The following is a 26,746-nucleotide window of genomic DNA, read 5'->3' as shown; positions in this document are numbered from 1 at the left end:
TCCCCAATTTGGCTGTAGTGGTACGTCTCTAAAACCAGACAAAAGAATCACTTGAAGAGTAAGAAAATGGGATACACTGGAGGTCACCCTGGACAGCAAGAGTGAGCATGTAAGTAAAGCTGGGAGGGAGAGCCACAAGCAGAAGGAGCTTCCTGTGGGAGTCCAAGGCAGACACCACTTAAGTGCTTTATTGCTGTACATGAACATGGGATTGGCCTAGCAAAGGGAGGAGAATGAAGGAGGCTTGCAGGACCCTGTAGTGGTGTCCTCCTGATGATGCACACCATCAGAATTGGCTGCCAATTCAAGGGCATGTGTACAAGAGAATCAGGCACCTCCAGAGCTGAGAATCTAACTCCTATGTGACCTGAAGAGCTTGAATACCAGGCTCTCGCTCTGTAACAGGACTCCACATATGGGAGTTGACAAAAAGGTGACATGGGAGCACAACTGGGCCTAGGGCTGAGGAAGGGGTCAGCGGCAGGCCCTCTTCTGGGGCTTGTGTCTGCTTCCCCAGGGTTCAGATTACTCAGGGGAAGGTAAGACGCACAGGACACACACAGATGACTGGAGCCATGTAGGTAGCTGCAGAGGGGAGGAGACTGCTTCCTCTCATATATCAGCTACTCAGCAAGTTTACAGCACAGGAAACCATCTGGACAAAAGCTCTCTGTGCTGCGAGGGACTCTGCAAAAGGATGCGGATGGCTAAGGGATGGGGTGATGGGAGGGGAGATAAAAAGCAGCTAAGACCGTAATGCCCTGCTGCTGGCCCCTGGATGCTAGCTCCCCTACATCCCCATCACCACAAGCACATGTGCGGCTCCTCATTACACAATCCCCTGCCAGCTCTCCCCAGCCACCCCCATGCTTCCAGGGGCCTGTCCTCACCTCGGTGTCGGTTGGTCGTCTTGTCAAACATCAGCATCGCATCATCCACCTGCAAGGGGCACAAAGGAGGAAAGGGCTCAGATGAGGTTATTACTGAGAAAGTGCTCTCTCTCTCCTTCTGGCCAGCCCAATGCCGAAGAGAAAGAAATTGCCCGCAAAGCGGAACCAGACACAAAATTAACTATTCGCGTACCTCTGGAAGGCCTCAACCGAACAGCTGGACAGGATTTGCCCCCCACATTAAAGCTTCCCCACTGTATGGAGGGCAGGGGCTCCCAGCTCGAGCTAACAGGACCATCTCCATCCACCCGTTAGGACACTAGAACAGGTTCTCACCAGCCATGCTCCTGTGGAGGGTGGGCCTTTTCCTTCCCTCTGAGCCTGGCAGTGCCCTGGCTACAGCCCCACAGAGGGGCATAAAGAACAAAACGTATTGTTGTGAAACCAGGGTCTCAAAAAGGAGAGCGAGCGGGTCTGGGTGCTCACACCAAAGCCTGAGAGGGGAGAAGGAACACAAGGCCTCACAGAAACAGGGAAAATGGAGGCCTCAGACAAGAGAGACTCTGCCTGGGTACTCTGGGAAACCACCCCTACCCCAAAGAAGCTTTCCTCTCAGTGAGGTTTCCCACTGCAGGAGGGTGTAATTAGAGCAAATATACAGGCAGTCCCCGGGTTACGTACAAGATAGGGACTGTAGGTTTGTTCTTAAGTTGAATCCGTATGTAAGTCGGAACTGGCGTCCAGATTCAGCCGCTGCTGAAACTGACCGCCAGTTCTGACTTACATACAGATTCAACTTAAGAACCCCAGGCTTCCCCAAGTCAGCTGCTGCTGAAACTGATCAGCAGCTGATTCCAGGAAGCCTGGTGCAGAGCAACTCTGCCTCGGGCTTCCTGTAGTCAGTGCTGGTCAGTTTCAGCAGCGGCTGACTTGGGGACGCCTGGGGCAGAGCAGCTGGGGTGCTGCTGGGTTGCTCCAGTAGCACCGCTCCTCGGCGCTACTGGACCAACCCAGCAGCACCCCAGCTGCTCTGCCCCAGGCGTCCTGATTCAGCCACTGCTGAAACTGACCAGCAGCGGCTGAATCAGGACCTAGGGCAGAGCAGCTGGGGTGCTGCCGGGTTGGTCCAGTAGTGCCCAGAGCGGGCGCTGCAGGACCAATTGGCAGCGCCCCAGCTGCTCTGCTCCAGGGTCCAAAACAAAAGCCTGGTCTGCTGGGGGGGGGCACACTAGCCGCGCCCCCCCCCAGCAGACCAGGGACACGGGGAGCAGAGTCGCAGCGGCAGCGGGGTGCCGCGCCTCTGAGGCTTTGCTCTGGCAAAGCCTCAGAAGCGCGGGAACCCGCCCGGTGCCTCTGGTCTGCTGGAGACGGTCTCCAGCAGACCAGGGGCACCGGAGCAGCTTACGAACGGGGCTCTCTCGCCCCGGAGCTCGCAGGTAGCAATCCGCTACCTCAACCTCCGGGGCGAGAAAGCTCCGTTCGTAAGTGCGGATCCGACATAAGTCGGATCCGCGTAAGTCGGGGACTGCCTGTACTGCAATGACTGAGCTACTGCTGCCTACTGAATAGGGGAGGGGAGGCAAACACCAGCCACTCCCCCCCCCAAACCCTGGGGCCACTCTTCCTCATCTGCTTCCTCCCCCAGCGCAACTTTCCTTCCCCTGCTTGTACTCTGCTGGGTATTTCCTTGTAGTGAAGCAAATCCGCGCAGCTCCAAGGTAGACCAAGCAGAGCTAAAAATGCACTCCAATCCCCTGTGCATAAACCACCATGTAAACCTGTCCCACTGACCTATGCTCCCCACTAATACCACTGCTTTAATCTGATTATGAAACTGGATGTGCAAGTGCTCAAAGGAAGGGCAACTGTGTCTGTCCAGCAGTGAGCCAGGGCCTATCGCCGCCTCAGTCAATGACAGCCAGGGCCTAGGCAGCCTACATTGCTAAGGAACAACTACTTCTCCCACCCCCACTTACCATTCCCTGTTTTCCTCCCCAGCCTCGTTCAGTGAAGGAGTCTGAGATGCTGTCTGCCCAGAAAGGCTCTGCAACCCAAAGAGCAAAAGGGGCAGAGCCCATCTCTGTCAGCAAACCCCAGCATGCAAAACCCAGGCTGGATTCACAGAGCTGGAATGAGATTGGGGTGTGGCTTGGAAGGAGGCCATTGCTAAACACCCTCCACAATGTCACATGAGAAGGGGGAACCCAAGTGACCACAGGATCCCGAAGAAAAGGGGTCACCACCAACATCAGTCAGTCTCAAAGAGCAGAGTAACATACAGAGAACTCAGCTACCATCCCAAGCCACAATGAAGCAAGGAAAGTGGGGCTTGAACTTTCTCAATCAGGCTCAATCTCAGGTTAGCAGGGACAAGACCCAAGAAACTCACTAGTGATCCAAGCTGAGTGGAATGGGGCCTAGCAGTTTAGACAGGAGATCTGACGAGCAACAGTCAGATGGTCCATACTACCTGCTCCTCTCTGCTCAGGCAGAGAGATGGGAGGGAGAGGAGTTGCCCAATGGTGGAAATGTGTTCCAGCTGCTCACTTACTTTATCTTGGTAGCCACTCCACTTTTTACAATGGTCTTCATTACTTGCAGAGCATGGAAAGCTCCCACAATTGGCAGATCCCACAGGTTACATGAGCCTAAGTGGTATGGTGCACTATATCACACTCCCTTCAGCAACTTCCTAAAAATCAGCAACTGTCTCCTTTGGACCCCAATCTCAGCAGCTCCCATCCCAAACAAAGCCTCATTGCCTGAAAGAGCAAGCAGTACTCCCCAAAAAAATAGCCAATCCCCTCTTGCGAAATCTAGTTCTCCAAAATCAGATTATCCACACTGCACCCCAAAATAAGCCCCTATTTACTCTTACAATCTGAAAACAACTGTTCTCTACATGAACACTGCAGCCTTGCCTCAAAATTCAGCCAACTCCCACACACTCTCAATAGGAACCCTAGGATCAAGCAAAATCCTGTTCCAGGACCACTTTAGACACCAGCGCAAATGCCTTTTTAAATCTTCAGTAAAAGTGTACACGAATGCACAGCAGTTCAAAATACAGCAAAATGGATTCCTCAGACTTTCACCTCTAGAGACCGAGTTACATCTTTCCAATGTAAAGAGGATAAGTTTGGGGAGCCCTGAATAACGTGGAAACTGACCCACAGTTCAGGACAGTTTTAAAAGTATTTTAGGAGAGGCTTAAACTGGAAGACCTGTGGGCTAGGATGAAGGTCAATTGGCAGCCTGAGCAGGTCAGGACTAGCTCAGCTAGGGTTACAAGTCATCAGGATTGCAGTGTACAGGACTGTCCCAGAATGAGATGACCACTTGCAATTCCCCAGCCCATTAATCAAACTCCCTTGTAATCCTCCTGCTGTGTCAACAGCATCATGAAGAGTGATCAGGTGAGTATTGCCACAGTAACTCACAGGACACTTCAATAATCTGTGCTGACTCTGGTTCACGTTCTCAGCCTCACAACCCACTAACCCATCCAACAAAAGGCAAGTGGATCTCATTGCAGGATATACTTTACTCCAGTAGCTCAGAGCAGACACAGTGCAGAAAGAGACTTTGCATGTCAAACAGCACCCTGACAGGGTTTCTCAAACTGTACAGCACAGGACTCAAACAATATCACCCTGTGGAGGTAGACAGATTATGGAAGCTAGAACAAAAACTTCTACAGGCAGAAAGAGCAAGAATTCAACCACAGAACCAAAACTAAGCAATCCAGACAATATGGCAGAAATGCAGGGACACCTGGGTGGGACATGCCTATCCATGTACTCAGCTGCTACCTGCTGTCATTAAGCAGGGTCATGAGTTCAGACAGGGGTTTACAAGCTGCGAGGGAGACACTCCTAGGAATGCCATGCCCCCAGCCTGTCGATGAGGCGAGCCAAGCTTATCTGTCCCATTTCACAGAAATGGAGGCAGAGAGCAGCCAAGTGGCTTGTCCCAGATCAGTGGCGGGAATGGAATCCAGGGGATGCCTGAGCTTGTAGCTCCTGCAGAGCCAAAGGCCAGGCCGCTCCTCAGCCCTGAGCACATTCCCAGCAGCTCAGGCCTTTCCTAGCACCAGGCAGGCATTCAACTCACAAACGGCTAATGTGTGTCCTTAATAGGCTTCTGTGGCCATGGCAACACAGGGCAGGGGAGGCGGGATTAGCAGGGCCGGCTGGCCCCGGCTGCCAAGTTCATGTGGCCAAGCGCTAAGTGTGAGTGGCAGCCCCTTAGCGGGCGGCTATTGTTGTGGCTGGCTGTTGGGTGCCTCTCTGGGTAGAGCCCCCACTGGGATCCCTGCCACTCCCCGGCCCATTCTCCTGAGCCTTTCTTCTCCAGGCTGCGCTAGCTTTGCCAACGCCGAGTTAGGCCTGAACAAAAGAGGCTGCTGGGGACAGCTTCTCTTGGGACCTGATCACCATGGTAACCCTAGCCCCTCCAATCCCAGCTGCTGGATCAGATTAGTGTGAGCTCTAATGCTCTTCTGCAAAGCGCTCAGCACAGACACAAAGACACCATGCTGCGGCCAGTCGCCGGCCTCGCAGACCTGTGTGAGAGAGGGCCTGCACCCCTCCCCTAGACGCACACAAAAAGGCCTTTTAGTGCCACCTCTCTCACCTGGCGACGCCTGTGCACGCAGCGCTAGTGCAGTCTACACCTCACAGGGCAAACCCAGCACGCATCTATGCTCGTGCCCTATGCCTGACCTCCAAATGTGCCCCCCAAGATGGGGGCTGACAGAGCTGCTGCAGCAGCCCTGCCACCCATTTTTCAACACAAGCTTATCCTAAGAGGGAAGGCGCAATAAGCCACCCCAGCCTCTTTGCATCAAAGGGAAGAGGTGCACAAATCTCTCCCATCTCACAAAGAGTAAGCGGAGGAGGAAGAGGAGAACACAACTACCCCAGAATTCCCTCCCTCCAACAGGGTCATACAGAGGACAGAGCCACCTTGATTATTTTCCAGTCAGCAGGGTGCTGGGCAGTACAGGAGCAGAGTTTCCTCAGATCTTTCTTTCTTTTTTTCCTTTTTCTTTTTCTCTCTCTCACACACACCCACACACCCACCCGCCCTAAGCCAAGCTAAAACTAACCAACACAGGCCACAGAAGGCTTTGTTGCCTTATTCTCTGTAAAACAAAATCCCATTAAAATTCAAACACACAAAAGGCACTGCCATGCGCAAGTGAAGCTGAGAATATAGTCTGTCCTCTCCCCCCCCTCCCCAAAGCCATACATTATAAAATATTACAGTTAAGAATTTAGAGACTGGCAGCAAATTCTCAGCTAAGGCTCCAACACCAACATGAATCCTGTTCAAGTCCCCACTCCATACACAGGCCAGAAACCACACACCCCACTACCCTGTTGCCGTATCAGCTCCACCCGCCTTCTTGTGCATATGCATTAGGATAAGTTATTTCATTCCCTATCCCTGCCTAGGGACCACATGGCTGGGCAGAGGGATTCTGGCCCATCTTGGGGAGGGGGAGGGGTCTCAACTCCTGTTGAGGAGATATAAGAAAGGACTAGAGAGAGGAGTGTCTCTTTGTAGGCATGGGAAGTAGACAGGATCTCTACTCTGCATGCTGAGGATAGGTTGGGATGTGGAGAGAGGTTTGGGGACAGGGAGGTGCTGGGAGATCGCAGGGAATAGGAAAACTCCAAAGAAAGGGACAGAGTTAAAAAGTGGTTTGCAATTAGTGTGTGGGGATTCTTGGTCTGTGTGCTAAAAGGTGTGAACCCACAGGCACATTTCGAGCTTGTACTGAGAAAGGAATAGGGAAGCAGGGTGTGATCGATCTCCAGCCAATGTCTGGAAGATGGGCAGGGATACTAGGAAAGAATTAACATTAACTGAGATTTTTAAAAAATAAACATGGTTCCAACAATACAGTGACAATGCATTTGTAACAGGGAATGGTCATCACAGGCAACTGTAAATGGGCATTAACAAAAATTTTGCTGGGTGAATTTCCTTGTTTCTCTCTCAAATCTTTTTTTTTTTAAATTGTTGAAACACAGCAAATGTGTGTTTAGCTTAATGGTCAGGGCTGAGGTGATCCAAAATTTGATGTTAGAAATTCAAGGTTTAGGTTTCTTCTTATAGACATTAGATAATGACTTTCTTGTTCAATCACCTAAGTTCAGCTGTATTGGAGGAGATAAATTGTTAATTTACCAACTCTAAATATACTGCCTCCAGAGAGATCTGCCACAGGAGTCAGGTGGAAATGGAACTTTTTGAGCCTGTAGTTATGGGCCTCTCCATGTACTCTGAGCCCCAGGTTCTATAGACAGAGGGTATAACTATCATTAAGAGCTCTCCGGTTCCTTCCAAAACCTTCTCTGGAACTGAGAACCAAATTAGCAGGAAGGAGGGAGGAATAATGTGTCTCTGTGGAGGAAAGAAAATGCATACTCGAGCCCTCTTTAAATCCTGTATTCATGGAATTGCTACTGGTACGTGCAACAATTTTTATAGTTGGGGTGCTGACAACCATTGAACCAAACTGTCAGCCCTGTACACAATGGAAACCATGTCAAGACACAGGAGTGAGAGGGGGCCTCACTGCTGTCCAACACCAGTCGTCCCCACACCGGAAATCCCTGAGGCCACATCCCTCAGGGGACAGAGTGCAATGGGGGGGAGGGAGAGAGCGGCAGTGGCAAACAGGGGAAGGGCTTAGGGGACAGACAGACACCACCACCCCCACACACCCCTTGGGGCCAGTTTGTGAATACAATATACTACAGCTTGTAGATGGCCCATGGTCTAGGAGTCTCACCTTTGCAACAGTAATAGGACTTTTATGGGGTGGGAAAGAGGGGTCAGACTAATTAAGATGAAAATCCAGTAGAGTTTTGGAGAGAGCTTCTGCTGGTAGACATTTTGATGAAAGTTTTACACTTCCGAATAAGAACTTGCAAGGAAACAGTGGAGAAGGCTTCCCCATAAACAACAAATGAACATAGGTAAGCTAATCTGAAGTGATACTACCATATCTTTAGAAAATAATAGTTACAGCTGCCCAGAATGAGACCTTTAGGAAAAGACGGAATAGGAAAAAACAAATCATAATGAACTAGAAAGCTAGCAGCCATACTAACAGGGAAAAAAACATGAGGTCCTGATGTAGTAGTCAACCACACTGGAACAATTCAGTAAATGGTTGGCTGATCCATGCACAGGGACTGAAACTCCAAAAAGTAGATGTGCTGCGTTTGTGCCAATGCTGTCAAGACCACCTATGATCAAATGTTGGATCACAATAGACTTGACCCCTGAGCTAAACACTCATGTGTCTTCTTCTGTCCAGCTGAAACTTCTCTGCTCTGGGGATGAAAGTGAGGACAAGAACCCTTTTCCCCTAGTGTAAATGAAAGAGGTCTATTATACACGCCTATACTTATGCCTGCCTGCTCTTGAGCAGATCTTTAGACACCTGGCAAATATCAGATGAACCACCATGAGTCTGAATGACCACGTTGATCTGTGCCTCTGACTCAGGTAACTGGCCGTAGGGTCTGGCTCTGTGCTGCCAGATGCAAAGTAAAGGGAATCCCTTTGTTCCAGATGAAGCATTGCCACAAGACAAGTTGCCTGCTGACACAATGAAGGTGATCAAATTCCCCCCATCTGTTCAGGATGTAAATTGTGACCATGTTGTGAGTAAAAATTTGCATCAGTTGCCCTTTGATCTGTGGAAGAAAAAGATTTGAAAGCAAGTCTGATGAGCCTTTGCTGTAGCAAGTTTATATACTGCTTTGGTCCCTGAAGTGGACTGTGGGCAATTAAGGATCCTAATTGAGCTCCCAACCTAGAGCTCAAGAAATCATACTTATGGATGAGCGGCGGCAAAGGATATTATTTTTAAAACATTCTCCAGCAGCATCCACAAGGTTCTCGATTAGTGGAGTGGGGATTGCTCATTTCTTAGCAGTGAACTCTCTGTGTGACATAAAGGTGCAGGTGGCTATTTGGCCCATCACTGAAAGATAAAATCTCACAGGGACTGAATCTGGCTAGGTTCACTACTGGGATGAGATCTCAAAACAAGCCCTGTGAAGAGTAGGCTGCAACTTTTGCAGAATTTAAGGTGGTTGCTTAAGGGAAGAATGGCCTTGATTGGCCTTGGGGAGGGAGGAGCGCGTGAAGTTTCCTCTGCCCTACCCCCGCCCTGCTAGGAGCACACAGCACTTTTCTAAGTGCCGCATGCTCCTCACAGGGCAGGGCGAAGGAAACTTTGTGTGTTCCTCCCTCCCCCGGGCCAATCAGGGCTTGGGGACAGGGGAGTGCGTGAAGTCTCTTCCCGCCCTGCCAGGAGCATGCAGCACTTCAAAGTGCAACATGCTCCTGGCAGGGTGAAGGAAACTTTGTGTTCTTCTCCCGTCCCCAGGCCCTAATTGGCCTGGAGGTGGGGGAGCGTGCAAAACAGCAAAACCTCTTCTCGCCGTGCCAGGGACATGGGTGCTTAATGGGAAGGGGAGGGCAAAGGAGCTCCCCCACCCCCCGAGACCAATCATGGTCTGGTGGTGGGGAAGCCTGGAAGTGCCTCCTGTGTTAGGCTCCGCCCCTTTCCAGGCAGCCTGGGGACACTTCACAAATATTTGAAGTGGCCCCTGGCCAAAAATTATTGCCCACCCCTGCTCTAGGGTCTGTAACCAACCTCTTGGGTTGAGTACCTTGTACTGATTGGTAACAGTCTACCACAAACCTCTGAGGTACCTCTTGTGCTTTTTCCTTATTAAAATGTGAAAGTAATCATTGTGAAGAAAACCAGCCTTGAGAGTTAGGAGTCAGGATTAAGCTCTCCAGAGAAAACCCTGCAAAATTTAATCTTCCTTCTGTCAATGCTCAGTTGTTCCAATTTCTGGAACTGAGTGCAGAACACCATTCTTTCTTAAGGAAACAGCACTTCTGTGGTTCTAGTTTAACAGAACCAAAAATTCTTCATGAAGTTGATCATGAGAGGGCTCCCTAAAACGGAAAGGGGGCTTAAGCTTTCTCATTGTCATGAAAGGAAAGAAATACCCCCATGCTGGGAGCTCTAAGACCCAGCAGTCTAAAGAATTTGCTCAGATGCCTTACAAAAAAAAAAGAAAAAAAAATGAAAAAAAAAAGAAAGGAGGTTGTTCCCAACGGATGAGGTTAGAGAAAAAAGTTGAGGATCTGGGTCCTCCCAAAAAGGTTTGGGATCCCCTTGGTATACTTACACTTGCTGAACTAGATATAACATCAGCTATAGTTGAGGTGAAAGATATTTTCATCCTCTAATGCTTTTCTTTTAATTTTACTTTAAAAAGAGAGGGGGTTTCTAGCCCTATTGCTGTAGCCTGATTCCAGGAAGGACTACTGAAAATGGCCCTTGTGAAATTTAAACTACTTCCTACAAACGAAAGCTGATCCAAGCCCAGAGAACGCTTCATGGACTTTGTGACCTTAATCCTTTCCAGGACCTCTGTCCAAGAGCTGAGAAGTTTGGTTCTTTTAAAAGACAAGCCAAGGTCATGGACCTGCATCTCAGTATAAATGAGAGTTTTGGAGCCAAGAGTGTTTCCTAAGGGACCCAACTATGTTCAGAGTCCTAGTATGGTGGTGTGTGAGACATCAATGAAAGCTTTGGGAGCATGTTGAGATATCTGGGCGTCCTCAAACAATTCCACACAATCCTTGTCCTTAGCTGGTCAATATATATTCATATTCATATTCTCTCTCTCTCTCCTCCCCCCCCCCCCCACACACACCAAATTATGGAAAACTCTACTCGCCAGACAAAAAAGACTCACCACTCTCCCTCCCCCAATAAGTGTTTTTTTTTTTAAATGGCATAAATTCCTAATAAGAATAAGAACAGTAATTACTAATACGTTCTTAATAAATATCACCCAAGTTATGAATAAATATCTACTTTTTTCCTCTGCTGCCATGTCTCCTCCCCTTGCTCCATCAGCTCTCCTGGTACCTGCTGCCCCCCAACTCCTCACCCTCCTCTGCTGTCCTGACTCCTGCCCTTCTCGCTGCCCTCAGCCCTCCTGACACCTGCCCCCCCTCCACCAGCCCTTCTCTCCCCCCTGTGCCCGCTCCTCCAGTAGCCCCACTCTGATCAAGTGAGCTACCCCTCCTCATCCCCTCGTCTAACACCTCCCTCTACACACCTGCCCTGCCTCTCTCCTCTGGTGCTAGTCCCTCCACTGCAGGTGTCTGCCCTTCTGCTTCACCCCCAGAATCTCCTGGCACCTGCACCCTCCTGGTTCCTCCCCCTTCCCTCACTGCCCCTGCCCCCTTTTTCCCCCCGATACCCATCCCCTCAGCCCCCATTCCCCTCATGCCCCTGTGCCCTCACACATGTCTTGCTCCATCCCCACCTTCCTCATGCCCACCCCTTCTTTCAAGCCTTTTCCCAGCACCTCCCTTTTCCCCCTCTAGCCCCCAGTGCTCTTACCCTCTCCTCTCCCAGCATCACCCTGTCCCCCCTCCCACTGACACCTCCCCTCCTGCCCTTTTCCTCATTGTCTGCACTTGGCCCCCTGGGATTTCTCTCTCCTGCACCCCTGTCCCTTGGTGCCTTCCCCTTTCTCCTCCTCCTTCTCCTGACCTCCTCCCCGCCCTTCCCCTCAGCACAAGCCCCTTCCCCATATTTTTCCCCTCCCCTCCCCACAGCCCAGCCCAGCCGCTTCCCTTCCCCCAGGGCCAAGCAAAACATCCCCCCCCCGTTTTTGTTGTTGTTGTCTTTTACACGTTTGCACTTTTGCAATGGTTTTTTGTTGTTGTTTGTTTTCATTTTTGTCCCAGCATTTTAGCCCTATAAATAGCAAATAGCATTTTCATTCATTTTTTTCCATAAAGGCAAAGGCGCTTCAAGTGAACTCCCCCTTTCACTCACTGCTGGGTCACAGTAGCCTTTTCCCTGCCCTGTCCAACCCCTCCCTATGGACAAGCACCCCTCGCTCCCAACCCACTGGGGAAACAGGGTGCAGGGACAGCACAGACGGGTGCAGGGAACAGTGGGGAAGGAAGGGTGGGACAGGGGTGGCGCAGGGAAGAGGAGGCACAGAGGCAGAGGGATGCAGGGATCGGGTGGAACAGTGTGCAGGGTGTGGTGGAGGCACGGGGAATGGGACGTGGGGAATGGGAGGGGCAGAGGGGTCTAGGGGAAGTGCAGGGAACGGGCAGCACAGAGCTGGGGGGAGCAGGGATCAAGGGCAGCGCAGAGCCAGAAGGAGAGCAGGGGATCCGGGGTGCAGGGGCGGCATAGTGAATGGGCAGTGGGAGCCAGATGGGGCGCAGGGCGGGCACAGAGAGGGTCTCTCGCCGGCGAGGGGCTGGGGTTGTGGCAGGATTGGAGCCAGTGGGGCAAGGACACGTAGCCAGAGCCGAGCTGCCGCGGCCCTTTACCATAGGCGGGGACACGTCACGCCACCGTCCTGGTGTTTGCTGGCGCCCCGCCTCCTCACGCCGCAGCACTCTGCTCATCTGCCACCCATCGGGCCAGTCCACCCCTGCACTCGCCAGCTGGCAAAATCTACTCGGCAAAGGCGAGTGCATTTTGGGGGCGGGAGGGTGTGTGTGTGTGTGTGTGCGCGCGCGTGCGTGCGTGTCCTTTGAAAGGATAAGCCTATTTTTAATTTTCCCTTTTTTTGGTTAAAAAAACCCCCAACATTTGACGATTCAGGTGATTGTTTTTACCTCACCCTCCCTCTTTTGTACTTAATTCTCTTAATTCTTGAACAATGGCTAATATTTTCCCCATGTGCATTTTTTTCATTTTTACTTATGCCAAAGACAAAGAAAAATCATTCATAGTCTTGCTCTCTATGGAAAAAAGGAGAAAGGGAGGGGAGAAATAAATTTCAAAGAATTTTTTTTAAAATGTGATCAAAATGGAAAGTTACATTTCAAACCCTGCAACACAAACAAGTTTCCAAAATTTCCCATTCAATTCTTCTTCCATTTTTCTAGTCATGAATGTCCTGGGCTCAAGATGCGGCCTTTGACTAGACAGAAAACTTATATCTGGCAATAGCCACCTGGGCAGCCTTGACAGTTGGCAATTCACAGATTTTAAGACTAGAAAAAAAACAGTATGTTAATCTAGCCTGACTTCCTGCAGAACACAGGCCAAAGGATTTCACCTAGTCATTCCTGCATCAAACTCAACTTCTTGCTGAGTTAGAGTGTATCTTTTAAAAGGACAACCAATCCTGATTTAAAGATTTAAAGTGATAAATCTATCACATTCCTAGGCTTGTAATGTCAGGCTTGCCTAGTAATTAACCTTCCACCTTAACACATTCAGTTTTCTGAACCACTAGACTTCAGAAAGAGAAGGCGACTTTTCAGCTTTAAAATGTTTCACTTGCAGCTGAAAGCTCACTTGAGCTTGATGTGGGATTTTGGAAGCACAATCCAAATCTTTCCCTGGGAACAGGCAGAAGAATCTAGGAGTCTGACAAACTCTGGGAGGTACTGGTGTCCCACAGCAGAGGGAAAGGAGAAGCAGTCATGGCTGTTGTTAAGGTACAAGGGGGACCTTAAGATGACAGTCTTCATCATTTCCTGCCTCTCAAACTACCAGTGAGTTGTGGTGCTGCTAGATGGGGAGTCAGAGAAAGGCTAGGCAATCCCTAAGAAGATTGTCTTCTTTGGAGAAGTCTTTCTGGGCGGAGAAGGAGACCTCCGTTACACTAACGGTATCACAGATGTGGGAGGACCACAAAGCAAGTGATGTTAAAAAGCAGTCATTCATGTAAACGTGTAACCACTAAAAATTTCAGGGGTTTCATGTTTATAAGCAGGGGGAAGTGGCTCCCCAGAACTGATGTGTGCAGGAAGCCAGCACCCACAGGGAGCCTGCTTAAAAGCCAGTTCCCTGTGAGCATCAGCTCCTGCCTGCCCCCTGTTGCTGCCTTTGATCCAGAAGCAGCCGCACAGAGGGAGGGAAGGCAGCTCCGCAGAAGCCGGTATGCATGGGGAGCTGGCTTAAAAAGCTGGCTCCCTGCAAGCACTGGCTCCCACCAGCCCGCTCCCCCACCCCCTTCACCATTGCCTGAGATATGGAAACTACTCTGATCAACATGGTTCTCTGGCCAGTGTGCAGGCTCAAGGCTCCTGCAATGGCACTCTGGAGATATCACAGCACAGGACATACAGAAACAGCGAATTTACTTTCTGTATGAGAAACACTGTAAAGAAGTGTCTGACATGTATACTGATTCCCAGAACTCCCTTTTCTCCCAAGACTGACTGGCAGCATTAAGCAGCTACAAGTTACTGTGATGCCAATTTTGTTCATCTCAAGACGCTCATTTCCATCAGTCCACAAGATAAAGCAAAGGCACTGGACAGCACCATTCCAAGAAGAATCTAACTTTATAGGTGATAAAGAATTCCTAAAAGCAACATTGATATGACACGACCAATCGATTATGACATACATCCTTTTCCATTCCAAACCATTTTCTTCTCTCCAAAAGATAAGGTATTCACACATCATAAAGCTATCTTATACCCTCCCCTAGGATGCACCTGCTGCCATCTTTTAGAAAAGACACAAATTCTGAAGTCCTCATCTGTCATGGTCATTCAATATTTCATGGAACTTTCTGCAAAAGTTAAGGTACTAACCCCTCTGTCCTGGCAAGATTCCAATCACAATTATATTCTTCCTCTCTAAAATACCCTACAAGTTCTAACTGCCTATGGTATCCTTCATTTCCTGTCCTAAGCAATTCTGTAATGGTTTCATGCACTTTAACACATGCTGTGCTCTCTCTCAGAAGTGATGGTATAGAAGCAGGAGAGCAAAACACCCCCTATCTGTAATAACTTACATCATTTCATAAGTGCATAAAAAGCTTTAGGAGCCTTCAAGGTTTATATAGCACCTATTACACCACAAAATTCACACCCTTCCCAATGCATAACAGGCTAAGAGGGGTGATCTTAATCACTTCAAATTCAACCTCATTTGTTTTCCAGCACATGTGTTCGAGGACTAACTGAACTGGAGTTAGAGGCGCCCATCAGGATTTCAATGATCAGCTGACAAAACAGCTAAAGTAAAATGCAGATAGCCTAGAGCTTTGGGCAGTTTGCTCACCAGATTTTGTTTCCAGCTTCCCAAAAATGTCAACTGTGGCCCAAGACTCAGCAAGAGAAGTTTCACCCAAAAGGATTTCTTTCGAACAGAAAGTTACAAAAGGAGTCCACCATAAAGTTGAGAATCAGAAGTGGGCCAAAGCTTCACAATTGGATTCTGGATCAGATCATCTCCACAGTTCAGTTGTGTTCAGCTCGAGGGTGCAAAGGGAAGCCAGCTATGCTCAAACACCTTAACTATGAATCTGTAGAACTCCAAAGCCACAAAGGCACCTTCAGTGAGATTCAGGGGAGTGGGCTATGGCATCCAGTCTCCCTTCTCTCAGGTTCCAGCTACTCATGAGCAAGCAAGAGACTTTTCTGTTCATAATCAGTACAGGGCAGGTCAATCGGGCCATATCCCTATGCATGAAAGTTTCAAGCCTGGGGTTTACCTGATCACCAGGAAACACCCCTTCCTTCCCAGCACAAAGACCACCCTCATCCAACCTCACTCATCAGACTTACCTTCCCAAACTGCTCAAAATACTGCTTCACATCCTCCACCGTCGTGTTCACAGAGAGACCCCCCACAAATATCTTCTTCGTCCGCGTTACCATCTGGGAAAGGGGAGGACAGCGTTAGCAGGAAACAAGGTCTGTCTCCAAAACCTCCCCTGCTGGAAGCTGAAGAACATGCTGTACGATGATGTATTGCACAGGGAAACTGTCCTGAGGCAGAGAGTCCCCTAATGAAACACTGTATCTAATGGAGGACATGTCTCAAGCCCCAGAAACTTTGTACTTGTGTTGGAGTTTCACAGTATGATCTCAACCCAGGCCAAACATGCCCAATAATGCTGTCTCCTATCCCTTTCCTCTCTAACCTCACCAACTACCCAGGGGACTTGCCAGGCACTGTCACTCTCTCCCTGCTAGCCCCCTGGGGACAGATTTTGCATGTTAAAATCTCTCCCCTGCTAATCACTTTCACAAACCTCCTAGCAGACACACAGAGTGATGCCATCACCTTCCCAACTCTCCTGTCACTCACACAGGGTACTGCTGTCACCCTGCCAATCCCCAACTCACCCTCCCTCCCCAGAGTTTCCTTGAAACTCGGAAGCAAAGTATGGCAAAGCAAGGTGAGGGGGTGATCTCCATGGCCCACAGGGTCAGCAAATGGTGCAGTGTAAACTCCTAAGCTACGTCTAGACTGGCATGATTTTCCAGAAAAGTTTTCCGTTAAAAGCATTTTCAGAACAGAGCGTCTAGATTGGCATGGACACTTTTCTGCAAAAGCACTTTTTGCGGAAAAGCGTCTGGCCAATCTAGACGCGCTTTTGCGCAAAAAAAATCTCAGCTGTCTACACTGGCCCTTTTGCTCTGAATGGGAGCAGCATAGTATTTCCGCAAAAAGCACTCATTTCTTACAGTAAGAAGTCAGTGTTCCTGCGGAAATTCAAGCGGCCAGTGTAGACAGCTGGCAAGTTTTTCCGGAAAAGCAGCTGGTTTTCCGGAAAAACTGGCCAGTCTAGACACAGCCCTACAAGTTTTGCTCCTCTCCCATTCTCAAGCCATCAGACTTAAGGAGCCAGGACAAACTCCCAGTTAAGCCTTCCTGTCCCCTTTCTCATCCCTCAGCCACAGAAGCCAGCGGAGGAATAACCAAGGGGGGCGATGGCTGCTAGGATGAGGCACACTGCAGTTCTTTGAACTGATGCTCCAGCTGCATCCTCCACTCAGCCCCTTGGCCACACCCCTGCTCTAGCAGGAACACATGGTCTTAATTACCCCAAGGAGCAGAGAGCTAATCCGCAGCAATTCCATGGCTTGGAGAGCAGCCTGTTCTAACACTAAAGCACCTTCTGTCACCAAACTGCTTAATGGAATTAACCCAATTCCTACCATGTGCTTCTTGGCTCCAGTTATTCAGGATACCTGCTCACTAATTGTTCTCAGCTCCTGATCTCCTGTGCTTTCCCCCCTCCCCCCATCATTCTCTTCCTCCACTCTGCAGTTCTCTCCCCTCCTGCTCTTCCTCACCAGCCCTTTTTCCCACTGCAGTACTTGGGGGTGACTGTAGGCTCTTGTTCCTCAGCCCATTTAAGCCAGATCTCCAAATTGCCATTCCACTTGGAAGGCCAGGGGCCAGTTTGCTCTTCACTCCACACTTACACGTTTCCCACTGGAGCATCTGGGAGAACGCCAACAGCTGCTCACTTCCACTGAGCACCCACCCTCCTGGTGCAGGTGAGGCCCAACATCCTTCTCTCTCTCGCCTTTCCAGGGCTGACGCCTAGCCATTCACCCACACTTCTCCCCAGGTCATCCTACACGTCTTCTGCCACAGACTGAAACAGCTTGCGGGTCCTAAGGTTCCAGATGCAGGCTACCAAAGAGCAGAAGGTGCCATGTTCTTGAGCAGAGTTCTGCATTTCATCAGCTCCTTCCATAAAGCTCTAGCCTCAGTGAAGTGAAGCTTGGACTGTTCCAATCTCATCCTGGCAAACACAAAAGCTCCACAGCGATCTAGATCATGCACAACAGAATGCATATCTGGAGGTGGGGCACCAAAGCTCATCATTAAGGTCAGAAGAGATTAAGCCAGTACTAGTTGTGGCACCAAGACGTCCTTCCAACACCCTCTGGGCACAGGCACAAAGAGAATTGAAGTTCCTTGAGTTGCCCCTTTTCATTTTGTAAAAGCTTCTGATGCTACCTACCTTGGGCTGTGCTCGGCGGGGGAACGCTACTTTTGGGTCGATCTGAAAGAGACATAGGGGAAAGAGAAGGTGAACACACTTCAATTGCCTACATTTCATTTATTAATATAAGCACCCCACAAACTTTTCCCAGCTTATTGCTTGCCAGAAAGCCCAGAAAGACGCCTAATGAGCATAAAGTAGAAGAGAAAGATGTCTGCAGTTTAATAGGGGAGTGATCCCTGGAGACTACAGTTCCCAGCATGCAATGTTCTATACACATGCGAGCAACAGCAGTTCAGGACAAGATGGAACACCACAGGCTGGATTAGCTGTCTGTTAACCAGTCCTCTGTGTTAACACTGCACCTTGGCCACCCTGCACTAGCAACATCATATTAGAGTGTTCCTTATCTTCCCCTTCACTCTGTCTAAGTGTAATGCATGGCTGTACTATTCTTAAAACCACCGCAACTCACCTAGTTAGTAGGGGAGCAGGAAATGGTCAGCACATAAAAAGCCAAGAACTTGATCTCTAATAGCATGGATAATCTCCCTCCCAATTCACATGAGAAGGGAAGATGTGAATTAAACAGAAGAGTCTCAAGTTCAGAAAGTTGCAATACCAACTGATACAGATTTCTGCCATCAAATCACACACTAAACTACTGCTCCTTCTGCAGGTTATATGCTGTATAATAAACACAATCAGTTCCAATCATTCTACTGTGCTAGATATGCCTGTTTGGTTTATTAATAACCCTGCTGCCCACTAGAGTACCTGTATCTCAGCACCAATATCCAGGTGGCACGCATTCTGCTTGCCTCAGCATTGGATGAATGCATGGCTGTACTATTCTTAAAACCACCGCAACACAAACAAGGAAAAGACTAATGCACTGACAACCAAATACCCACAAAGTCGCCCCTTCTTCTGAGCCATGACCTCATTGTTTACACACATCCCCAGCAACTCCTGTAATGTCACATTTACATTAGAAATGATCCACATCTACAAATCCTCATCGAGAGACCTGTGCTAAAGGAAGGTCTGGTTCAATGCACAGTTGGAAAGACTGCAGCTGGCAGAGGAGCTGAGAAGATTGTCCCATTAACCCAGCAACTCAAACAGCCCACAAGGAAACTACATCTCTCTAGCTCCTCTCCATGCTATTTGTTCTACTTTCCAGGCTGTTTTTTCCCCCTTCCTTCATCCTTTCACCTGTCATATAGAGCCCAAAGCTCAGTACCTCTTCAAATCACTCCCCTTTGCCTTTCCATCACCACCGTGATTCACAAACTAGAAAAATAAACTCAGCATGTAAGTAAACAGAGGCAAAAGTGAAGAACATAAACCTCCTCTTATGAATGTTAAACACACAGAGCAACATTCCCTCTCGGTGCCTCATAGGGACATCTGAGCACCTTTCCTTTCTCCTCCCCCTGCCTCCCACTCCAATCCACTGGCTTCCTGGCTAGTACAGAAATCCTCAGTGAATTCTGAGGACAGAGGCCGGCAGGAGACCAAGAGGCTGATGGCAGATAATAAGCAAAAACAATAATCTACTGTCTTTTAGTTCTCAGCCAGTGTCATTCAGCTCCTGCCAAGAAGATCCTTTCATACACAGCAAAGTTAAGCCCAGGCCTCATTTTCTCATTACTCTGAGTGTGATAAACTGGGCAGAGATAACATATCCACCTGGCTGGGGGGGACGGGACAGGGAGTAATTTCACAAATTCTTCTGTACAACTAGCTATTATTGTTGGCAAACCAAGGCCTGACCAACTACAGTTAGCTCAGAGGGAAGAGAGTCCAATACAAAATTCAAGGTGCTAGAAAGGGGGTAATTCCTCAAATGCAGGAATTTTCATAACAGAAGTGGTGATAGCCTCTTCCAATTAGGGATGTACGCCTAATAGCCAAGTAGTCAACTACTTGCATTCCCTCCCCCTGCACTGTCTGTGTATCAGAGGCAGCAAGAGGGATGGGGAAAGCAAGAGCTGGTGCTATTAGAGACCACAGCACAGATGGAGGGACAGAGCAGGCTGCTGCAAAGTTGTTGGGGCTGATGGTTGGGACTGGCCGCAAATAGAGGCTTCGCTGGCAGCAGGCCCTGTCCTTGGAGGATCCCAGCCCACTTCTGGGATCCCCTATGGACAGTGGCTGCTGGACCCAGTGCAAGCCAGGACTGAGCAAGCATGGCTCTTACTACATTTAAACTGCAGAGCCACAGCAGGGGGAAAACTCCCGGAGGTGGAGGCTTGCTCCCTTCTCAACTAATTGTGTAGTCAATAGAATTTCTATCTGCTACACAATTAGCCATTTATTCACTTCGTAACATCCCTACTTCCTATATCCCTGGTATTAAAGCCAAAAGTCTGGTAGAGTTTTACTTCAGTATCACTTATGGATGTGATAAAGATTTGTACACAAGGTCTTAATTGTTTTAAGACATTGTCTGAGGAACTCTAACGCCAGTATCAGATAACGGTTAGGGGTGTTATCTAAAGGCCTGTCACTTTAATTTCAAGCTACCAAGTGTTAGGGACAAATTGTGCCTCTGGTTAAATCCATGGGCCCTTCATGATCACTCTCAAAGTCAAAGAACATTGTTTAATTCCCATGTAAGCTCATGCAACTACGTTTAGCTTGCTGACATCATTATCCATGTTCTCTGTAGCCAATAGCTGGGCTCTGAAGTGATTCAAAAAAGCGCAATTCTTATACCTCTAATGCCAGCTTTGTTAAGTTAGTTTCTAGTGTATGTAAAATGCCAACAGCATCCTCCTCACTCACTCACAAATAAAACTGGCAAAAGCAAAAAAAAAAAAAAAAAAAAAAAAAACAACCAAGCTACAAAACTTCAAACACATTACTGTTTGCAGGGCATGCAGAGAAACTGAAGGCAGCGGCCGGCTGCAGCTTCACAAAGGCACGCAAATCTTTTACCTTGAGACAGCAAAGCCAACTCTCATATCAAACATTTCCATAAATAACCCCTCTAGGCTGCTATCTAGCTTACAAACAAAGAGACATCTGAAAGGCACAAGGTTCCCTCCAGAGAATCAGGCCAACAACATTAATTACAATAGGAAGAACTGGAAAACAATGAAGCAACAAGTTGTGCAGACATTGTATACCAAGTGCTGTTTACCAGGACTCCAAAGAAAGAGAATGAGCTGTAATTTCAGCACATTGAGCTTTTTCCCCACAAAGTTTTATAAAAGATTCAGATGAATGTTGTAATTTAGCCCATGACTAATAGCAGAGATTTTCAGCTAAAGAGTAAAAATAAAATAATAATAATAATAATAAAAATAATAATAAAAGAACACATCTAAGACTCCACACAGGACAACAAAATCAGCATGTTTCTGGGGAACTGAGAGTCACTGAACTCCAAATCAGACTGAGATCCTAATCAAGCAATTACCAGGCAATATACCCCAAAATATTCAGCCAAGATTTAAACTTTAGGAAAAAAAAGAAAAGTTCCTAATAAAGAAAGGACTCCAGAGAACCTGCCACCATTCTTTCTGCTTCCTCAACATACAATCTTCAATCCAGAAGCAATACAGAATTTCAATGGCTGGCCAGTCCCACATGTTTTACACACCATGAATCCCTTCTCTTCTCCTTTGGCACCCTCACACATTCCCCCTCCACTCCCCTTACTGGACGCACACAGTACATTGCAGAATTGCTTTATGACGAGGATAGGCATTGGTTTAGACTGGTAAAAATGGAGACCATAGGTTGCATCTCACCTCTATCCCAGAAATGCTCCTGGGACTGCCGCCACCCATTGACATCCATCACTCAGCTTTTCAAGAGAGAGCTGGACCAGTCTCTAACAGTCATCAGAGCCCAGGTTTACAGAGTATGAAATAAAACAAGCCTGCTCCCACCCCAAAACATTGCATCATAATCCTCCCCCAAAGCAAAACTAACTTTGCACCACTCTCATGAGAGCATGAGGTTTTTAAGATTCCTGGCAATCTACACACTGCAAAGAAGGCTGGAATAGGTTTAACCAGAAGCTCCCATGAGGAGGAAGGTCCTGTATACATCAAAGGGAACAATCCATGCTGTTAAACAGGAACAGACATAAATCTCACGGCAGCTCATGCTGTAAGCCTCAAGAAAGGGGTCTCCCTCTCCTGCTCTCTCTGTTCAATTCAGATATAGAATTTGAAGCCTGAACTGCCTCACTAGACTTCAAGTTACACATGAACTTTTCATTAGTTTGGAACTGCCAAGGATTTACAATGCAGGAACTGATAGTCTATGTTGAGAGACCTAATGAGCCTACAAAGAACTGTTTACAAGTTCATCAAGTGACTAGAACAGCAAGTAACTGCAAGAACTGATGCACAACCCTGGGGAATGGAAGCACCCTTGATATCTCAAAGAGCAGAAGATAGCCCAAAAATGCATCTTCTGAGCACACTAGCACAATACATTTCAGGAATTCATGGTCATTGCAAACTCATATCTGGAGAAGCCACAAGAGTGCATGAGGCACTGGAGGTGGGGGGGGGGGAGGACATGGGTCCATAGCAGGGATTCTCAAACTGGGGGTCATGACCCTTCAGGGAGGTTGAAAGAGAGTCACCAGCTGTCAGCCTCCAACCACAAAACCCTGCTTCATCTCCAGCATATAACAGTATTAAATATAAAAAATGTGTTTTTAGTTTATAAAAGGGGCCACACTCTCATGCTTGCTGTGTGAAAGGGGTCACTAATGCAAAAGTTTGACAACAACTGGTCTATAGCATCAGCAGAGAGGACAGGCCTAGCTCTCTGTAAGGGGTAAGTGCCCATTATGAATGGGGTACATTTATGGCAAAATAGCAGGTTACTGGTGCATGCATCAGACAAGAAAAGCCTACCAAAGGTTCTGGGGTGCTGTCTTCCCATAAGGGACGAAAAGAGGGCACCAGCTGAGACACTGAGGCTCTGCAGGGTCTCTCCACTTAGGGACAGCTGCCTCCATAGACACTGTTAGATTCACATGGGCACATTTTTTCTGGTGCCATCCTGAACGTAGTCAGTCTTCTCAACTCTCTAAGTGCCACAATCAGTTTCCCAAACGGGGTCTTGCAATCAATAGGCAGAATGGAAAATTATATCATGGATTTCCTAATCAATACACCAACATTCACAAAGCAATCCATACTTGGTAATCCAGAGCTCAGAAGAGCATCCAGTTAACAAACCATTACTGGAATGCAGAAGGGAGGGGTAAATTCTTTATCAATAATCAATAGTTTATAAGCCCTCCTTGGGAATCAAACCACAATCAATTAGTGTGCTAAGGACTGAGGCTCAATGGACAAATGAATTCCTTGAGATGGGAGAAGAAACCTCACCGTCTTGGAGTCCAGTTCATGTCTGGATTGGGCCAGCACCTTGTCCACACCGGCCTGGTCCATGAATGTGACGAACCCGAACCCCCTGCATCCCGAATCCCAAGCGGAAGATGGCGGGGGAGGGAGGGGGAGGGAAAGAAGAGGGGAAAGTTGGTTAAAGTCAGGCCTGGCTCTGGCTAGGACCAAAGGACAAGCAGGGCCTGTCTTCTCACCTGGATCTCTTTGTCAGCGGATCCCGCATCACCAGACACTCCTTCACCTCCCCGAACTGGCTGAAGTATTCCCGCAAGCCCTCTGCAAGCAGAACACAAGGCCATGGGCCGCTGCCCAGCGCCAGCCCCGGGGCACCCTGCCCACCTCGCAGCCCAGCCCGCGGAGAAAGCGCCCGAGGCCAGGAGCAGACCCCTGGTGGCGAAAAGAGACGCGCCCACATCCACACGCGGGGCTCCCCTCGCCCTCTCCGGGAGAGGCATGGAGGGAGCCCGGCAGAGCGGGGCCCCCGGGCAGTAGCAGCCCAGCCCGGGGAGTTGGAAAAGTTTGGGAGGCAGGTGGCTGGGCCGGGCTGCCCGGCGGGCCTCACCTTGCGTGGTTTGCCAGCTCAGTCCCCCGATGAACATTTTGCTGCGAGAGACACAAAAAAGCGCCGTGAACGGGCCGGGCCGGGGGCAGCGCGGCAGGGGCGGGGGGGAGGCCGGGCCGGGCTCCGCGGCGGCGGGAGGGGCGCAATGCGGGGCGGGCTGCCCCGGTCCAGCGGGGGATGCGGGACACGCCGCCCGGCGCGGGAGGGGGGACCCGGGGGGGGGCGCTCCGGGGCCAGCGCGTGGCCCGATGCCCGCGGGGGGGGGGGGGATGCGGGGCGGGCTCGGGTCCGGGCTCGCCAGCGGCGGGGCGAGCTCGCAGGCATCGGCCATGTTGGCCGCAGCGCGGAGCCGGCGCGGGGGGCTGGGGGGGGGGGGGGGCGGCTGGGCTCCCGCACCCCCCCCCCCCGCGCCGGGCGGAGCGGTACCAGGGGTCGTGCGGGGAGTCCGGGGAGGCGAGGCCGGGCGGGCTGGCGTCCGTCTCCATTCGCAGCGCGTCTCCCTGCCAGGCGCCGCGCCGCGCTGCCGGGGCAGATGAGCGCTGCAAAAGGGGCCGGACGGACAGGCCATGCTGCCCCCTCCCCCGACCCCGCTCCGCCGGGCCCTCCCCCCGCTCCCCGCCCGGCGGGGACAACCTGCCCGGCTCCTCCCACCCGTGGCGGGCGGGCCGCCGGCGTGCGCATAAAACCCGGCCGCCTGCCCCGGGCCCGGCGGGAGAGGCGAGGGAGCTGCGGTGCGCGCTGCCCCGGGGGCGCTCACCTGGCCCCGCGCTGCGGGCTGGACACAGGGGGGCCCCGCAGCCGCAAGGACCCAGGCGCTGGCTGCAGCGGGGCGCTGGCTCACGCGGGCCTAACTCGAGGCGCCCACGTTTGGGGGGCTGGCCCGTCGGGGTGGTAGCTCGGCTCGTGCCGCCTGCGAGCTGGGCCGGGTGCTGCCCCGGCACTTACCCGGAACGGAGGCCAAACGCCTCCGTGAGCCTGAGCGCGGCAGGAATGCAAGCCGTGCCCCTCGCCCGCACCTCGGACATCACCTGGGGGCTTGCTCTGAGAGGGTGAAACCAAACCGACCTCGGGAGCAGCTACCCCTGGCCTGAAGCGCTCTGGGAGCTCAGTAGCGTGACTCGCCCACAGAGGCTGACCCAGTAAAAAATACTCCCTCGCCCACTGTGTGTCTGATGTCCTGGGACCAGCAGGGCTATAGCAACAGTAGGGACAGTAAACGTGCCACAAGTTGCCCAAGCAGGACCTGCGAGTTGCAGCCTGTACCCTATTTAACCAAGACTGCCAATTGTGATTCCAGTAGCCCTTCCTTGCTACTGACACTGCTGTAGTACTCAGCCCAGTATCTGTCACACCCGCCTTCCCTAACTGGTACCTTAACTTTTATTCCTCACAAGCCTTGGGCAGCATGTTCCTCTTTTACAGATAAGGGAATGAGGTTCAGAGGTGAAATGACTTTACCAAAGCCCCACAGTTAATTTGAGGCAGAGTTGGAGCATGAAACTAGGAATTCATCACGATGGTCTTTGCACAGTCTCTTGACACACTGTCTGTTTAGTTAAAAAAAATTACCTTCTTTTCCCACCAAAATGAAGACAGGCCAGTGTAATTTCCCCCCGTCCCCTCTCAATATATTCTCCATTTAGATCATATGGAATAGAGCCATAGACTACACCTTCAGCAGTGGTAATGGCATGCACACACAAAAATCACAGTACAATTTTACATTGGCACAGATTAATAAACTGGTTAGACCATAGGCCCCTCTGCCTGACACTTATGCTATATTCTAAACCTCTCACTACCAAGCTAGTGTGTCTCTCATGTATTGACACTTTGAAAAACCAAGCAATTTCCCCCCCAGGCCAACCCCAAAACCACACCATTAAAGTGTTAATGTCAACATTTAGTTGATAGTAACTGAACTGCTAGCTTCTCCAACATGGACCTACAATTAAAAAATTCATGCCTCTTCTCAACTATAGCTCTGTGCCTGTCACTTGCCAATGAAACATTCACTCAGGTTAATGGAATGTCACAACCTAATAAACACTGGGCCAAAACACCCACTATTTGGGCATGCAATACACAAGTTAAAGATTTACTTTACCCATTCCTCTCTCTAGTTTATCCAGTATGAGCTTCCCTTTTATTTTTTGATTCCCCATTATGCTGCACTGCCTGGTTAGGAATGGTAAGATACCAAGAAGTCCCATTCATCTTGACCTTTTATCAGTTTTGTTTCCCAGTCTCCCATCCTTTCCAGTAATCCCAATGTTGTACTTCAGCTCTAACTAAGAGAATAGACAAGCACTTTAAAAAAAACCGTTGTAATATTGCTGGGGAAGGTGCTATTTCTTCCAGCATGTTTTCTTACAGAACCCTTCACAATATGACTCAGATCCTGAGTGGGGCTTGTTGATACAACCACAGTACAAAGGAAGTATAGTTACTAATATTTCTGGTAGGCCTAGTTTAGTGCAAAGTGGCCAGGCCTATCCAATACCCTTAGATATTTTTCAACTTAGATTCTCTTAAATCTGCTGACCTGACTGCAGAATTGGGGCAAACTGTTGCCAGCAGTTTCATTGACTATTGGTTGGCCCTTACAATCATGTACAGTAAGGTTAAAAAACAAAGACTTTGTAACCATTTCTTGGGAAATCAGTTACACAGTATGGGCCCAAGCTGCAAAGTTTCCTCAGTGCTCATGGGTGTTAATGGGAGCGTCAGAGGGTGTGACTCAGTGCTGCGGCACCTCCTGCTGGCCACTTGAGACTTAGCTCATTTCAGCCCCATAACACCCCTTTTCACTGTCTTGCCCACTGTTACCTGTTATTGGCTCCTCTGTGCTCCCAGATTGCAGCATCCTACCCTTTAAGTACTGCCCTGCTGCAACACCCCCACACTCTGGGGTCCTCCCCTTCAGAGAGCCCCCAACCCCATATGCCTACCCTGCCTCAGTGACCCACTACCAGTCACCATCTAACCCCTTTCCTCAGGGGCAAACTGCAGTCTGAAATGGCCACTCATTGGCAAGGGGGTGTGGACTTGCTGCCGTGGCTGCTTCCCTGTAGCCCTAGTAGTCTCAGGCTCTGCTCCCCA

General features: G+C 49.7%; 1 protein-coding gene across 16 annotated transcripts in view; it reads right to left on the bottom strand.

Moving 5' to 3' along the window:
- The window catches only part of MSI1 (musashi RNA binding protein 1), a 40,177-nt gene extending 15,420 nt beyond the window's left edge, over nt 1-24,757 (bottom strand). For 4 of the 16 annotated variants that reach the window (XM_075898096.1, XM_075898098.1, XM_075898101.1 and 1 more), the window contains exons 1-7: nt 24,071-24,261; nt 23,645-23,685; nt 23,277-23,358; nt 23,065-23,149; nt 17,714-17,755; nt 15,516-15,608; nt 891-939 (exon numbers count right to left, since the gene is read on the bottom strand). In XM_075898096.1, coding sequence (XP_075754211.1) covers nt 891-939; nt 15,516-15,608; nt 17,714-17,755; nt 23,065-23,149; nt 23,277-23,358; nt 23,645-23,685; nt 24,071-24,129 — 451 coding nt within the window. In that variant the 5' untranslated portion in view covers nt 24,130-24,261. Of the gene's footprint in view, nt 1-890; nt 940-15,515; nt 15,609-17,713; nt 17,756-23,064; nt 23,150-23,276; nt 23,359-23,644; nt 23,686-24,070; nt 24,303-24,401; nt 24,423-24,589 lie in introns of those variants that run through there. The other 12 variants (XM_075898099.1, XM_075898100.1, XM_075898095.1 and 9 more) reach the window with 12 other exon arrangements.
- Nucleotides 24,758-26,746: the final 1,989 nt, after the last annotated feature.

The sequence above is a fragment of the Pelodiscus sinensis genome, chromosome 15 (assembly GCF_049634645.1).
Source record: "Pelodiscus sinensis isolate JC-2024 chromosome 15, ASM4963464v1, whole genome shotgun sequence".
In the NCBI taxonomy this organism is placed as follows: domain Eukaryota; kingdom Metazoa; phylum Chordata; order Testudines; family Trionychidae; genus Pelodiscus; species Pelodiscus sinensis.
The sequence above is the reverse complement of the archived record's forward strand: the minus strand, read 5'-3'. Positions and strand labels throughout refer to the sequence as shown.